Source organism: Anomalospiza imberbis, chromosome 4 (assembly GCF_031753505.1).
Source record: "Anomalospiza imberbis isolate Cuckoo-Finch-1a 21T00152 chromosome 4, ASM3175350v1, whole genome shotgun sequence".
In the NCBI taxonomy this organism is placed as follows: Eukaryota; Metazoa; Chordata; class Aves; order Passeriformes; family Viduidae; genus Anomalospiza; species Anomalospiza imberbis.
The window spans coordinates 47,192,268-47,209,550 of record NC_089684.1 but is presented as its reverse complement, the minus strand read 5'-3'; the positions used below and the strand labels follow the sequence as shown (position 1 = coordinate 47,209,550).

Below are 17,283 nucleotides of genomic sequence, written 5' to 3'. Positions count from 1 at the left end.
TCATTATCACTTCCTATAATGAAGAGCTAAACAAATATGCTAGAAGAGAATTGCTTTTGGGGTCTGAATTATAACACTGCATGTACACCTGGTGTTGTCAGTAATTTCTCTTAAACATTAGAGCAACTAGAATAAGGAATAGATGGCTACATAATTCAACAACCTGACAATATTTAATAATTTTTAGATGATGTCTGTCAGATTTTAAAGTACTCTATATGGTTGCTTTTTTTAAACATGGTTTTGTTTAAAATCCTAAAACTTTTTAACATAAATTATGGCATCAGCAGACTATGAAAAAAGTTGTCAGGAACAGTATCTGTTACAAAACCAAAAATGTAAGAGCAAATTACGGTGGTTTTACATGACACATTAAAATGACTCAATGAAACAAATCTCAATGATGGCAAGAAACAAAATAGCATTTTTTCCATGTTAGTCAAATGTAGTCACTTACTGAAGAAAGTACTTTTTAATACTGATGTTAAACTTTTCTTCTGTTCTGAACTAAAACAATTTCTACTTTTTAAAACCTGCAAAACCAACAGTGTAAAAGTCTTTCATGTTAGTGCACTGCAAGTTGTTACAGCAAATCAGTTTCACATTTTTTTATTGTGAAAATGTTTTCAGTTTGCTCACATGCAAGACACTTTTTGAAATGAAGTAACAGAAAAACCCATACATCTGAATAGGTAGTTACTTCCAGAGGAAACATGCACTGCTGTTCAGGGAAACCAGCTGTGATATTAATAGTCAATCTCACAAAGCCACACTTTCACCCCCAAGGAAAAACTGGTATTAGACAATTTTCTGATCTTTGTCCTTTACTCCCTGGCAAGAGAAAAACATCTTTGAAACATTAGCTATTCTTAGTCCTATTGCTTCTAACAGTACTAACAGCAATTTTACAAAGAAAGGAAAGCACAAAATACAACAAATAACATAAAAAACCAAAACAGAAGTATTTACATGAGACAAAGCAACATTTGACTGAGTTACAACAACATATTAACTCACCTGCAGTGTTTCTATTTGTTTTCTGATACTGTTGTTAGATGGCATCTAAATAAAGCAATGTGAGACAGCAAAACATAACAAACATGAGAATGGAAGGCACATGCATGTTAGATGAAAAAAAAAGCTCAAAACCAACAGATAGCTGTCTAGCAAGGACTCTATTCAGTAGAAATAAAGGGTTTGCTATAGCGGCAGAAAACGTTCCCTCAACTTTTAAGGTTTTGTGGTAACAGACACTACAGGTAAACTGTGAGAAAAAAAACAACCTCTTTTTCAGCCAACAGTGGTGAAGAATGACAGACACTGTTCTCTCCCATTTCTCCAACTTTTTAAAATGATCCTTCCTCCCTCCAGAAGAGGTAGTAAAGATACCACAACTCAGATTCATCCAAGAATTTATCAACTTTCTGACAAACTTGCTAGAATTAGTCTGTGTAAATACTAGTCAAAAAAAGTAAGCAAAGTCTTTTACAATACTGACCCAGTGTTACTGTCTGCTGAACAAACTCAGAATTTTGCCTACACTACAGTGTGTTAAAAAAAGCCTGCTGGGCTCTGTGCTGAAACAGCATCCCAACAGATCTGTGGGACAAAGCCAACTCTATATATACACACCAGAAAGAAACCAGCCCTTTTGTATGCTCCTGGTCTCAACTGACTCTTGCAGCTCACTGATGTGCTATTTGCAATGGTCCAGACCACTAAGTTTGCTCCTTTCAGCAAGGCTAGGATGTTCTCCCCACACACTAAGCCTGCTTTGAGGAAAACTAAAGGCAATGTGCACTGAAATACAGCACAGAGAGTTTACAAAGACCATAAATACTGCCAGGTTTAGGATTCAGAGCACTTTCAGGAGCATTATCAAATTTAATATAGCACCAGAAGGTAAGGCAGGGTATGAACAAACTGTATCAGGTACTTCGGGGCCGCTGCAAAGGTGTGAGCTTTCACACCATGGCAAACGGGAAATGGCTCATTTCAGTCACCAGCATGCCACGAGGTGTTCATGGCTAAGGAAGAGTTTGCACTGGGCACTCACCAGGGAATAAAGAGAGCACCATGAATCCATGACCTACATTACCTCTTGGTGACTTGCTAGCATGCCTGTACTCTTCATAGAATATCCTGTGACAGACTCTAAGAGTTATCATTACTTCAAATCCTAATTCGTTAATTTTAACAAATACAGTAGGGGGAGATGAATCTTATTAGTGCTCTAAGTATCTCCTAGTAACTCTCAAAATTACTTTATTAATAACAAGGACACTAGAGGCAATGGATTTAGAATTTCTTATTTCATTTTACATATTTCAGTAACTCCAAATGAAATAATTTTAGTCATTAGAAAATCAGGAAATAAAATGAGGGAGGGGAAATCCAAAAGACTAAACTGCTGTGAAATTCAGACTTATAAATTAATGAGATTACTTATTACAGAGTGCATGCATTTAATTAGCTTCAGAAACAAAGGAACACATTAATTCATAAGACACATCAGGACAGTGGGGGCGTATTTTTCAAGATTAAGCTCAACAAAGTTTCTGAACAAGGTAGGCACCCAAAAAACTTGATAGTATTTGGTGTGTCAAATTAAACCAAGGCATAAAATATCCTAAAGAACTAATTGATGGCATAGCATCATAACACTGCAAATTCCGAATTGCAGAAATTCATATGTGGAATTTCTGCTGAATAGAGCCTTACAGTAAATGTGTTAAGCTGTTAGTGGTTAAGAAATCTAAGTAAAATATAAAACGCATGCTCAGCAAATACCAGTTAAACTCACTGGCATTTATAGTTTTAATACGTCCATTACCAGCAATGGACATTATGCCAGAAAAAGGCAACTCCTAGATTGTAAGGAGTTTTTTAAAAGCTTTAAAAACAAAAGCACAAGCAGCCTCCATAAGCAAAATAAACCACAAAACAAAAATCAAGGCAAATTTTGCAAAAGAACTGCAGTAATGTTAGATGAAAAATATACAGAACCCAAAAAGCAACAGAAAGGTATGAAAGATGTTGTAAGAACAAAATGACCCAAAACAATCCAAGCAGCTAAACCGTTTTCCTTTCGACTTCATGCTGGTTTACGGATTTTATGAATAAGCTTCATAACTGTCACTCATAGCTAATCAGAATCAGTGTTGTGAAGGAGGATCAAAGAATTTATTAACATTTTCAAAATCAATACATTAGGTAAAATCAAGAATTATGTTAATCATAATCAAGGAAAGAACATGTACAATAACTACAATAAAGTGACTGATTTGTAAGTATCTTGATGTCTTTATCAACCAATTGATGATTACAATGATACCAACAGAAGGCATAAGTTAAAGGGACACTGTAATTGGTTTTTTTAAAATTGTATCACAGGCTGTAGATATAACATCTTTTCTGGTCTCACAGTTCATTTTGTATTCCTTCAGAAAGTAAACAAGAGATAGAAAGTTTGCACCTCCTATACATTCTATTTAGAAGAGCAGACAAGTCACTTATTTTCACACATATAATTTCCACATAAAGAAATAAGGTTTGTATTTTCTCTGGCATTAATAGCCCTTATTTGTAGATACTTCTGCAGATTTTACTCAATAAAAATTATAATCCCCAAGGGGAACACACTTATTTCCAACACGATATAGCATCACAAAAACTTACTACTACTAAGTTTAATACAGAGACTTGAAACATTTAATTTCTTTTAAGAAAAATATTTCAGTGTCCTTTTAAACAGCCAAATATTATTCATTGTTTATTTGGCACAAGAATGCTGACAGCATATTGCAATAAATGCTAGTGATTTGCAACAGTTCCTTAATTAAAAAGGATTCTTACCTTCAGATGTGACAAACAGTTCTGCAGGAAAACGTGCCAGTTATTTAAAAAAAACTGTTTCTGACTGACACACAACAGGCAGGTGATCAATGGATACAAAGCCTATGAGTAGGGGGGGAAAAAGAATTGATCAAATTGCTCTTTGCAGACCTCCTAAGTGTTGTACATTGAGAATGAGACGCAGTTGGTTGCTGCCTCTCACTCTCACAGTTTTGGCACTGCATGGCAGCCTCTCCCCTGCCCTGGGACACTCGTGCCAGGCACAGTGCCCTGGGTAACTCCTGAGTGCTGTAAGAGCTCAAGGGGACAGACTGGGGCAGTGGGACCAAGGTGAAGCTCATCCCCCTGATCTCAAACAAGGGCTGAGAGCAGTCTGACCCTTCATAAAATGTTCAGGCTTTCCCTGCAACCACAAGACTCAATTCATGTAGTTCTACATGCTGGGCAGGTGAACTGCCTCCAAGAGTATTCAGGAAAAATATCAACTCAGTAAAAACTCAGACAGACTTCAGAAATGCTACTTCTACTCAAGTTCTACTTTTAGTGAGGAATGAACCACAATGTAATTTATTTTAAATCTGTGAATATGCAGAGTATGATTTAGCTTTGCTTTAGTAAGGTAAGATTTGTTTAAGTACCACATACTTTTAACACATAATGGTGATTAGTACCAAATCTGACTGCAGCTTTTCTTGTTATGAAGCAAAACTAAAGGATGAGTAGGTCAATAGTACTCTTGATACAACATTTCTAACTTCATAAATAAAATGACATTTTGAATACTAATATCAACCACTTCATGTTATTCTTACATAAGGAGTTTAACCAATACAATGATATGTGCTTTTTATGTGCAGCACACTAGAAAGTAAAGTTTGTCCATAACATGAAAGTGAGAATAAAACATTTTAAATTCATTTGCATTTACTGAATGTGCCAACTGAAATGCAAAAATTAGCTCTACATTTTCAGCAAAGTGAAGTGAATCTACTTGAAACATAGCTGCCATAGTCATCAAAAATAACCAAATACTGCAAAAATAAGAGATAATAAAAAAATATTGGAAAAAGAAAAACAAGGTGTATGAAGAGAGGAGAGAACCAGGCAGAGCAGGGCTGTTAAAAGGCTGCTATTTTACCAAAAAAGCCTTGTCTGACATTTGCATCTTTTAATTAACCCTAATTTAAATATATTCAGACTTCCTGAATGCAAGTTCTTTACTAAAGACATTAATTTAAATAACTCTGCTAAAACCACTAAAATAATCAAAACCAAAGCACTGATTTCAAGACAATCTCACATGTGAGATAAGAGCACATATCTGCACAAAGAAAAAAGCAAAATTAGATCAAATGCACATACACTGTGGGAATTTAATTATACTGAGAAGTTAAGATTTAAATTAATATGGCTTGATAAGCTTTTCCTCATACAATGTACTAGCTTAAGACGAGCAAAATGGAGAAGTTGAAATATTTCTTTAAAATACCAGCGAGTGCTTCTTTCTTGAACTCAATTCAAAGGTAGTCTGATAAAGCATCTCCACAAAATTTTTCAAACATGGCACATTCACTTCATTTTTAACAGCCTATAAAAAAAAAACCCACAAATTAATGGGCTTAAAAATCTACATAGAAAGCAATTTAAATATAAATTAAGATGTCTATGAACTCAAAACCATTCAAAAGTTAAATTTCATGTTAGGAAAGTATTTGAGTGTATTTATCTGAAATATAAAGAGAAGCATAAGAAATCATGCCATACACTACAACCATATGGTTAAAATTAACAATTAAAGCAAACATAAAAAAATTCCACCCCAACAAAACAGCCCACTAAAATAAACTGTTTTAGGAATGTAGTCTCTATTCCATACTTAAAGAAGAAAATGTATTGGATACCAACTAACAAAAACTACACTGAAGATCTTCATATGCATATTTACATTTATTCAAAAAATTAGTATCTGTAACTGTCACAGTTCCCCTCTTAACTGTTCCTGTTTTCTGCTTCGTTTTAATAGTGAAAACTGGAAAGTTAAGAAATAATCCACAGGATTATCAGTCAACCAATCACTCAAGTTGTCTTTGCTCAGCTTTCAGAATTAATGAAACACACATGGAGCCCTACACCCTTCTGACCCACTCTGTTCTTGCACACATAACAGGCTTCCTTCCACAATCCAGGCAGCTACCATCCTCTTTATTGAAAGCTCTGCAAGGCTCTTAGGCTTCTCTCTGGATCCTCTGGATGATCTATTTAAACACTATTCTCAACCTACTGTTTTAAGCTGTCTCTGCTTTATTTACCAGATTGAGGGGTGGTGTGTTGGAGACTGAAATGGCTTTTTTTGAAAAGGTCCTCTGTACATAAAATTTCCTTACAGCATAAGATAATTTTTGTTATTTTTATTATTTATAATTATTAATTTTACATAAACATTATATCTACTAACACTATATAAAGAAAAATCATGTCCATCTTGCTAAGAACACTCTAAAACCTTCATGATGTAGAAGCATAAAAATAGCATGTATCTCTGTAATGTGTACAGATCCACAAAGAAAGAAGTGAGAAAGTAGTTATGATTTAAATCACTTCCTATGTACCAAATTATTTCTCTTTTGCTATTCTTAGGCTATAGGTTGATTAGTACTCTGCTAGCTCCACATGAGAAATCAGTCAGCTGCTGTCACCACTGCATTGTTGCTTTGGGATGTAACCTTAGGATTTCAGAGCAGCCCTAACTTCCCCGCTATAAAATATGCTGTGATTCATCATACCTGCAGGGTCCAAATCAGGTCAGGTTTCTTAAAATGCCTGAATGACTAAGCAAGAGAATGACAGTAAAGAAGTCTCAATGCTGAAACCCAACAGCTTCCTCACTTGAGTGATTTTCTGTATCCAAGATACAGAAAAATCTACATTCAATTCCTTCAGCTGCATCAAAAATATTCAAACTTGCATCTCACATCTTCCACGAGAATGACTAACCTGCTCAACTGCAACTCAGCCTGGGAGTGAGCTCTTAGTTTCTATTTAAGAAGCTCCATTTGTATGAAATGATTAGAGATTCAGTGAGTCAGAAGGAAAGATCAAGCCTCCCTCCCCAACTGTCTGAAGCGCTGATTCAAGCTGTGCTCATAGGAAGGGATCACACAGCACCACTGTGCACTGCACAGCCCGTGTTCGTGCCTCCGCCCTTGCCAGAGGATAGTCCCAGCTCCCAAATGCTGCTTCTTCCTCGTTATTTCCAGGGCAGCTTTCACAACGTTTATGATCCTGCCAACTAATATTTGCATTTACCCAAATGCTAAGTAGTTTCACTCAGCACTCCCACTCCAACAGCCAAGTAACTATGGAATTCAAAATGACAAAATGTGTTCACTCTTTAATAGGGAAGAAATTCTTCTATTCTTCTCTAGAAGAGTGTAAGCATGCCTGGGTAAGATCAAAATTTCTTCCCATAAATAATTACTACTAGAAACACCTCTTCCTAGTTATGTCTTATGAAAAAAGATTGTCTCCTTTGTAATTTAAAAAACCCCAAACCCCCAAGAATACCAAACCTAACCAATTAACCAAAAACAGCCAAACAAAAAACTCACAAACACACAAAAAACCCACAAAAACAACAAAAAAACCCAAACCAAAAAACCCCCTCAAAAAACCATGACTGAGACCATGGAAAGGAAAGAAGCATTTGTCCAGGGCAAGGTAAAACATTTAAAAGAGGATGAAGAACTCAGAGAGAATTATCTTTCTTTTCCTATGATGTTGCTCAGATGGGACACCCACCCAGTGTGTTACTCTCTGTAGATCCTATTCTACAGAACAAGATCTACATGTCCCAGTTTTCCATTTATAGCAAGCTATGTCACTATAATCTATGTGGCAACATAGAGCCACAACCAGCCATTTTTTGGGACTGCATGTCAAACACAGTGTGGCCTGGCATCTGCTAATACAACTAGCATTTTAGACAACAATCCTAGAAAGTATCAATCTACTATGATGAAATTAACTGAGCTTGTGGTAAATGGCCAACTTGAATTATACTCAGGTGCCATAATTTCTTCTTGACCTGTTGAACAAGCTTCACAAAACCAAGCAAAGCAGTGTGGGAGGAAAGAGAGCCCATCTTGATGGAAACATTCCCACAGGCAGCATTATAGGCACAGTACCTACAACACTGGGATGATAATGAGGTTTTTTCCCTTGTTCATGGCTGCTGTGTGAAATTTTTACTTTTCAATTTAAAACACACACAGGAGATGATTGACTGCCCTTCCATTTGAAGGACTAAATCTAGCGGACATTCACCTCTACAAATGATTTTTATTTAATTAGCCAAAACCTACATTCTTCCTTCCTACATGAGTTCACACTTTCCTTATCAGACTGTAAAAATGTTACACAGCTTACTAGAGAAAGAACTTTAAAAGTTTCAGCTAATAAAGAAAAGTCAACAAGACCCTTGATCAAACAAATATTAAACCAAGGAAATTTCAAATTTTTAGAGCATGTATAAAATTACACAATGCTCTGGCAATAAAGGTGTCTAGAAAACAGACAATTTTTTAAAGTTCTGAAAATACTCTGGAAACAAGTTAACACACAAGCCAACCTATTTCCCTTTAAGACTGTGAAGGTGCTTGTAATCTATCTAACACTCAGAGAATGGTTTGTATTGGAGGGGATCTTAAAGGTAATCTATTTCTAACTCGCCCCTCTGCTGTGGGCAGGGACACCTTTCACTAGACCAGGTTGCTCAGAGCCACATCCAACCTGGTAGTGAACACTTCCAGGGATGGGGCATCTACAACTTCTCTGGGCAACCTGTTCCAGTGCCTCACCACCCTCTCAGTAAAGAATTTCTTCCTAAAATCTAATCTGATCCTACCCTCCTTCAGTTTAAAGCCCTTCTCCTTTGTTCTATCACTACACGCCCTTGTAAAAAGTCCCTTTTCAGCCTCCTTGCAAGCCCTCCTCAGTACCAGATGTCTTTCTGAATCTATAAAAATTTAATATTTGGAGGATTAATTGAAGAGTTTTAATAATGAGAACCCAATTGAAAGTGGGAGGAACAGTATGGCAGGGGGGATTACAATACTTACAGCAGCCACAGGTATGAGAATTTCCACAAACAAACCAGCAAGTGCATGTTTTATATCTTTATCTTTTACTTCCAGGAAGTACTGAGCACACTCCTTAGTAAGAAAACATTAGAAAAATATTTAGAAAAAAGAATACAAATGTAACTACGCCATAAAACCCACTAGCAGTCTAACATTAGTTGCCTGTTTTAATTTAAAATATGTAATGTATTTGAGTTAGTTTTATATTCCTTAGCAGTATCAACTTCACAAAACATAAGAAACTTTAAAACCTGTTTGCCCAGCAATACACCTCAATGAATTGAAAGGAGAAAATTTGTAATACCAGCTAGCTATTTACTTTTTACTCAGAATATAATGAGTACTCAGAATACAAAAGAATATAAATATGCACATTTTCCCTCAGATTATTTTGAAGCTTAAAATATTTTAATGCTTATCTCTATTAAATTTATTGGAAAATTCTATTTTATTTTTATATACAAATTTTCATTTTCAAAGGAATTTGATGCAAAGAAAATTAAAGATAATTAAATATTCCATACAAAAAAAACAAATAATCCATAGTGAAGTGTTTTTAAAGAAAAGTATGTCTTGGCATCTAATCTGTTAAAAATTATGCATCAAATAATTCTTTTCCTTTAATACACTGCCTTTATAAAGACAGAAAATTATTTGATTGCTGCCCATTTTCATTCAGTCTTAAATTCATATATTAGAGCTTTGCCACACTACTAAGGCAATTGTGAGAGGTTTCTCCTGATGAGAGGTACTCACAAACTGCAGAGAAACAAGTAATTCACACCTCTGAAAAATTAGGAGCTGAACAGAAAAGGATGAAGGATGGCATACAAGTAGAGGGAGTGACTGATCACAGCAAGTGTCATTGTAACTTCATGACTTAAGCATTTAAAATTATACTTATTTCAGTTTTCTGTAGCATTTATTTACCTGCATGAACTGAAATGATGCTTCAAAATCCTCCACAGGATACATCTTTACTCGAAAAAACTTCATTCCCATAATCAAACTGATGATACTCTGTACTACATGAGGACTCTGTTCTTTTTGCCGCAGTTCCTTTAGTTCAGTGACAAACTTCTTCCTAACAGCTTGAAATCTGAAAAAGGGATACAGATAGCAATTTATTTGCATTCTTAGTTACTTTTGTATGAGGTTGATCATTTTGAAGCAGTTTTTTAGTCTGTAACGATAACAGCAGATACTGTATGAGAAGAGCAAGGGAGATGAACCCTGGTATTTCAAATCTGGGCAACTAGGAGTGCCTACAATGATCAGTACATTAGAATATACCAGTGAAGTAAACAACAGTTGACTGGCACAGGGCCTCCTTTCCCTGCCCCTACAAGCTGACTGCAAAGCAATTGTACAAAAGATTTTTTCTTGATTTGTTCAAATGTTTTGTGCTGGAACATCAGACAGACACAACACACTACACCTGACTACATTTGACACTTACAGGATTATCTACTGGGGACATGAATAGATTCCACTATATCAAATAGTATTTAAGTCTACATTGGTCTGTCCCTAAACACAAAGAGTCAGAGACTGAACTTACTTTGATTGAGCAAGAACCCCTGTCACTTCTGCATATAAGTCTGCAATAATATGCACATTCCCAGTGTTGGTTCCTGAATACCTAAAGAGGGGAAAAAAAAAAAAAAAAAACCACAAACCAAATAAAGGGAAAAAAACTCATTAAATACAACTTTGTTCTTCTAAACCCCAAGCAAGTTCTCAATTACAAACAAAAAATTCATCCCCTAGTAGGCAAATTATTACCATAAAAACGATTAAATTCAAACATGAAATGTATGGGTGACTTTTAAAAGTAATGTTGTTTTATTTCTTATTTTAAAAGAAATGTATTCTGGATAGAAATTTTACTATATTTATCCAAACTAAGACTTTTCTTACTGCATCTGAGGATGCAAATCATTCTGTATGTTCTAAGCAAAATTAACTCAGTGGTACGTTGAACACAGCTGTGTTCTTTCAAGATGTGTTTTCAATTTAAAGATATCGACTCGTGTTCAATCACATCGGTATTATCACCAACATGTTATATGTGAGGCAAAGGAGAGCAATCACAAAGAAGCACAGGCTGGTAGTATAAATTATTTTAAAGTACACAAGTGAAACTTACCCTTCCTTATGTTTAAAGTGCTTAAAAGCCAAGTTTAGAACTTCATGTACTAAAGGATCTGGCACTGGATGAACAGGTATCTGAAATGCACATATCACTTACATGTATGTAGCACCTATACATACATGCATGTATAAAGCAAATAAACAGTACTGTGAGATGCCCTGGAGAAATCTCTCCTACCAGTGTCCAAGGACACATCCTTTGCTGGCATATATCAAGCTATTTGTGGAATATATACCATTTCCACAATCTGCATTGGCATTCTTAGCCAAATAAGGATAATTCTAAAGTGATATTTTAACCTCATTATCCAACAATTTCAACCTGTATTTCAACAACACTCAAGTTGACAAAGGGTACTGAACATAAATTAAATGTTATTTTTTACAGTTCTGCTTTTTGCAGTACATCAGCAGCTTCCCAAGACACATGAACTGAGATAATGCAGGCATGTAGAGAAAAGGCAGGAGCGGTCAAAGGCTTTATGTAACTGAGAGCATAATTACAGCCTTACATATGCTCATCATAGATATGTTCTAGTTTTTAAAATAAAAATTTAAAGGAGATTATCAAAACCAACATTACAAGCAAAATATTAATTTGCCAAAGCAAAAGATCTTACCTGTTTTAGAACTTCTATTAAAACTAAACAAAAAATGAAATCTACAGCTAAGTCCCTCCTTTCAAGTAGATAATCTCTTTCACGTTGTTGGTCATCCCTAAAATAAGAAATCAAGAACACAGGTATCAGACACATGACTGAACACAAATATTGCAGAGACAATGACTGCATTGTTTTTCATGTAATCACTGTTGCAGAGGTATATAAAATGGATAGGTGGAATTACCAGTATCCAACTTCCTTCTGTATATCCACACCAAAACCATTAAGTCACTTCACTTGTATCATCTACACAAGTTAAATACACTACCTTAAAGAAGTCTGTGTTTTTTCTACACAAATTTAGGTAAGGACAAATCCAAACACAACATACTTGTCACAGAAGTACAAGGCACACATTTTCTTATGTGAAAGTGCACAAAAATCAGACTTCTGCAAAAAAAATTCTTACCCCTTTGATTTTGTGCTTGACCGAGGTCTATACTCGTAAGATTCATCTTCTGTTCCATTTTGGCGCCTGTACCAGTCAAACAAGGTGCGTAGTAAGGAGGGGAGACAGTGCTCTGCTACTGAGCTCATAGAGCTTATCAACTGAAAGAGTAAGAAAAATACTTTAGCCTGATATAGCAATGAAAATCCTACAGTTTAATCAATCTTTCAAATTGGGTTTTTTATGTTAAAAACTATATATCGCATAACTTCACAAAATGGCAACTTCATAGTCATTTTCACCTAAAGACAATTACTGTAAATATTACACACTAAGTCCATTATTATAATAAATTTAAGTAAAGTGTTCCAAAGCTTACAGGGATCACAAAATGACAAATTTATAGACATATAATGTGTATAAAATCATTGCGAAAACAAAAGCAGAGGTTTCAGGATGTCCCTGAATGTTGCTGTACGTATGTCTGAAGTATGCACACCTTCACATCACAAATGACAAGAGCCAACCCTCCTAAACTGAAGAAGTTTATAACTTAAAAAAATACTAGTTCTTTGGTTATTATATAAACAAAAATAAGAGCCTTTTAGATATTCTACATTGCCTTTAATACATTTCACTGGTCTGGGTCTCAAGCTATATTTACTTTTAGTGTAACTCCATTATCTTCTGCTTTCTTTCAGAAAATCTGTATGAGTAGAAAACTCATCTGTGCAACAGATGTGGTAATAGAAGCCATTATAGAAGGAAGACTTTAAGATGTTATTAAATTTAAATTATCTAGACTTCCTTTAACTAAAAACTTAAGAAAACTCATAAGTACCCCAGCTTGGAAAGGAGAAGAATGACTGAAGACAGCAAAATTCTATTATAAACTTGCTTCCAGGAGGCAGCAGGGAGCAAGCCCATTCCCTAAACACAGGCTGAATTGGGAGAGTTACCATGTTGCTCACTGATGCCATGTGTTATTTACCTCTTGGATCTTTCAAATAAGGTTTAAATAGAAGCCATGCTCATGCTGTAACTTATCTATTATTCACTATTCCAGATAACAATATAATATTATGCCATTACATGCTCTGATATAACATTAATGAAGTTATTTCTTTGTCCTCATTTGAAGCATCTTGGGTTTTTAGGTTTGTGGAAGGGATGGGGACAAGTTAACCACAGGCAAACCTCAGAAGGACCTCTTTTAATGTTCTGAATACATTACTTCAGCTTGTTAATTAGTCAGTTATTCAAATCACAAGAATTAAATACTGCTCTGAACTAATGGGTTTATTAGCAGTAGAAAAAGAAGCAAGCTGCATTTTAAGCTTTACTAAACCTTTTCCTTAGGTTTTCCTGCAAGTTTACACAGTTTATCAATATTAATACCATTCATAAATGTTCATAAAAGTAGTTAGGCAATTTATATTGGCTTCCACAGAAACAAGCATGTATCACATGCATTCAAAAATATCATTGGTAAAATGCTAAACCCAGAAACTACTGGCATAATAAAGCATTTTCCTCTTGAAAAATAGAAAGTTTTACATAATAACTATTTGTTTCCTGCCAAGTTTTGCATTCTTTGTATTCTAATGAAAAGGCACTGGAATCACCAGGAAGATGACATCTTTGCTAATATTGCATAGCATCTAAGCAGAACATCACCTATGTTTCATTTTAAATAATTACCACACTGCTTGGATACTAAATTCAAAATCAACTTATATTAAAAAAAAAGATTTCTTCTACAGAAGATATATTTCTTATACAAGAAAACTCTTTTATTTTAGCCTTACATTATGCCTAGGTTGAAAGCAGCAATCCAGACAAAGTGCTCCTGTAATACCCAGGAGGACAGGGCTGCAATAGACATGACGCACACTTCAGTTCCTCAGAATGAAACAGCAAATCCTGCTCAAGTCTTAAAGGCTGTAATATATTGCTACTTGTTTCACATAACATACCCAACAGCACAGTGAGAGGTAAAAAGAGAGAAGCAAAATTATACTAAGATGCTAGAGCACAAATTCCAGCTTTGGTCAAAATCCTGATCCTGAAAAAGTTGCTCAAGTTGTGCCTAATCATGAACAAGCCTGAACCTCACATACATCTGCTTTCAGTCACTGAGAAGGTCAACACAGGCTTCTGTGTGATCATAAAGTTTGGTGTCTTAGGACAAGAGTAGAAATTGCCAAGTATGTTTCCTACAACAAACAAAAAAAGAAAAACACAAGCTATTTCAGTTTCAAGCTGTACAAGCAAAATATTTTAAGAATGAAATATATGCTCTATAAAAAACTCCTGTCTCGTAGCTTCCTGATGTGCTAGGAATGATAAAGGGAAAGTGCTGGTACTAAAATGCTAAAATTTTTAACAGTTCACGAGTGTATCAACATACAAATTTCCTTCTCCTTTTCAAAATTTCAACTGTTTTAGATGAATTTATATTATTATTCCAATTAAGATATCAAAAGACAAACAGAAGATTTTTGCTGTTTGAAAATGAAAAGCTATCGATTTTTCAAACTTGTTTTAATAGCAGCCCTCTTGGTCTGGTTATGTTTCTAACAAAATTGATTTATAATCCCATTAAATGCTATTTTACCTTTCATTAGAGGGACAGGCAACACTACATGCTTTCCTCCTCCATCCCTCTTCTCATCACTTACTGAGCTGAGAGAACAAGTCTTAATTAGGTACCACCTTAGTCCCAGGGCCCTCCTGTGTTCCAAGCACGCTGCCTTTATTCACAACATACAACGCTTACCAGCTCAGACCCCATTATCAGTACAGGTAAAGCCACTTTTTATACTCATAATCCTGGCTCCAGAAAGACCTCTGGGTGACCAAGGTTGGCCTAGCAACAGCTCTAGCTTCTCTGCTGGATGCTGTGACCTCTGGATCCTCTCATTCCCACACTTTTCCAATCACTTTTAATCTGTAATCTTCTGCACTGCTAGAGAATTGTTCTCAGTAAGGGTTTTATACAGTGAGCAACGAACAGAGAGACGCAATCTTAATTCCTTTTGCCAACAATGTGCAAAATTCCCGTAATAAAGTTCGTAATCCCAGCCATTCGGGTCTGTCTAAAGCAGTTATTCAGTTGCAATAAGTTCAGATCTTGACTCAAAGTAGATTACAAATAACAAAGAACAAAATAAGAACTCACACACATATAATACACACACAATCAAAAAATTTTTTTTGAAAAAAACTATTTTCAGGAAAACTAATTTCTTTATATATCATAATATTTTAGAAGTTACATGTTTTATTTTTTTGTTTCTCTTCACTCAGCCTGTTTTTAGAACCTCTCTGTAGAAAGAACACTAAGCTTCACATTGTAGATGCTATTCAGGAACACTCAAGTATAGGAACAGCAATTAATGGAGCTTCCTCTGAACGCTGCCTCTCCACTGCAAGGAAGGGCTTAAGGGACACAAACATGTCTACACTATTGAAGAATTAAAATACAGACAATAAATAGGAATAAATTGAGTAGAGGGTCTTTCCAGACACAGTTCACTGAGAGGAAGTGAAATGGAATTGGTTAGCAGTTATCTATATTCTCAGCAAAGGACAAAGTAACACTTTAGTAACATTTTGAATCTAACCTATGACCTTATGCCATAGGATCAAGAAGCACACAGAAAAAAACTGTGTTACTGAAATAAAATTAACACTGTTTATAAAACAGACCCCAAACACTCAAACAATAAGTGATAGTAGAAATAAACTTTTTGTCCTCTAGTGTATTTCAGCATCTTCTTTCACCAGTTTTCACTGCCACCTTTAAATAATTACCTATTCTAGTAGTTTCTACTATCATGTTCTAAAATGGAAAATAAAGTCTAACTAACATTCAGAATCTAGATGTTCTGACACAGATTCACATGCAAATGTTCAAAGTTATTACAAAGTGGAACGACTATTCTGCAAAAGTAAAGCCCACCTTAATCCAATAAAAGTTGCCTTCAATTATATGTCTCCTACCTGATCAAACTGAAGATCTTCACCTCTTTGAAGAGATCTGGACAAGAGCTTTTCCTGTACAAAAAAAAAGAAAAAACGAAAAAATACATTTCACAATGTCATTGACTATTATCAGAGATAGATTCCTTCTTTCCAGTTACATTACAGAACAAAGAAATAACTTTTAATATAAATATTTGCATTGTTTTTTAGATAGAAATATATTCTGGAGACATGAAGTATACTTCCAAAAATTAATTAAGTAGTTAAACAATAATAACATTAAAGACTGACAAACAGAAAATGGCAGAGGGCCAAACATGGACCAGCTGGTGGTGGGTGTCAAGTGTAACTTGGAGGGAAATTAACAAGTGTATTCATGTTCATATATAGCAATTATTCTAAGGTACAATAATGATTTTTAAAATGTCTTCACAAAGGCAGAGACAAGTGTTCAATGCTATTTCAATCTGCTCTTCCCTGAATTGCAGTGAAACACAGCTAGAAGACTTACTCCAGTAAAAGGAGAATGTGAATAATCACTTGCTTTAACTTGAAATAAGTGTAAGGGACAAAAAAAAAATTAGAATTTTACTTACTACAATATTTATTGCTACCAGTAGCATATGACATACTGCTCTGTTAAAAGCAAAATTAAATTATATTCCTGACAAAATAATTTAGTGAAGATTAAAGCATTACAGAAACAAAACATTTACAAACTCTAATAGTAAGCAGTAATTCTTACTAGTCAATGTGTAGAGTATGACATTATGCACTTACAAGAAATATCTTTTATACCTTGCTTAGGTATCCTGGAAAGTAAAAAAAAAAGAAAAAGAAAAAAAAAGGTGGAGGAAAAAAAGAAGGAAGGAAAGGAAAGGAAAGGAAGGAAAGGAAAGGAAAGGAAAGGAAAGGAAAGGAAAGGAAAGGAAAGGAAAGGAAGGAAAGGAAAGGAAGGAAAGGAAAGGAAAGGAAAGGAAAGGAAAGGAAAGGAAAGGAAAGGAAAGGAAAGGAAAGGAAAGGGAAAGGAAAGGAAAGGAAAGGAAAGGAAAGGAAGGAAAGGAAAGGAAAGGAAATGGAAAGGGAAAGGAAAGGGAAA

General features: G+C 35.0%; 1 protein-coding gene across 6 annotated transcripts in view; it reads right to left on the bottom strand.

Annotated features, from left to right (window-relative positions):
* Window positions 1–16,325, bottom strand: part of FRYL (FRY like transcription coactivator) — an 88,068-nt gene extending 71,743 nt beyond the window's left edge. For 5 of the 6 annotated variants that reach the window (XM_068188370.1, XM_068188373.1, XM_068188371.1 and 2 more), the window contains exons 1-10: window positions 16,203–16,325; window positions 12,219–12,358; window positions 11,768–11,864; window positions 11,143–11,222; window positions 10,555–10,635; window positions 9,924–10,092; window positions 8,973–9,065; window positions 5,345–5,443; window positions 3,856–3,957; window positions 1,018–1,062 (exon numbers count right to left, since the gene is read on the bottom strand). In XM_068188370.1, coding sequence (XP_068044471.1) covers window positions 1,018–1,062; window positions 3,856–3,957; window positions 5,345–5,443; window positions 8,973–9,065; window positions 9,924–10,092; window positions 10,555–10,635; window positions 11,143–11,222; window positions 11,768–11,864; window positions 12,219–12,346 — 894 coding nt within the window. In that variant the 5' untranslated portion in view covers window positions 12,347–12,358; window positions 16,203–16,325. The remainder of the gene's footprint in view (window positions 1–1,017; window positions 1,063–3,855; window positions 3,958–5,344; window positions 5,444–8,972; window positions 9,066–9,923; window positions 10,093–10,554; window positions 10,636–11,142; window positions 11,223–11,767; window positions 11,865–12,218; window positions 12,359–16,202) is intronic. The other variant, XM_068188374.1, reaches the window with a different exon arrangement.
* Window positions 16,326–17,283: the final 958 nt, after the last annotated feature.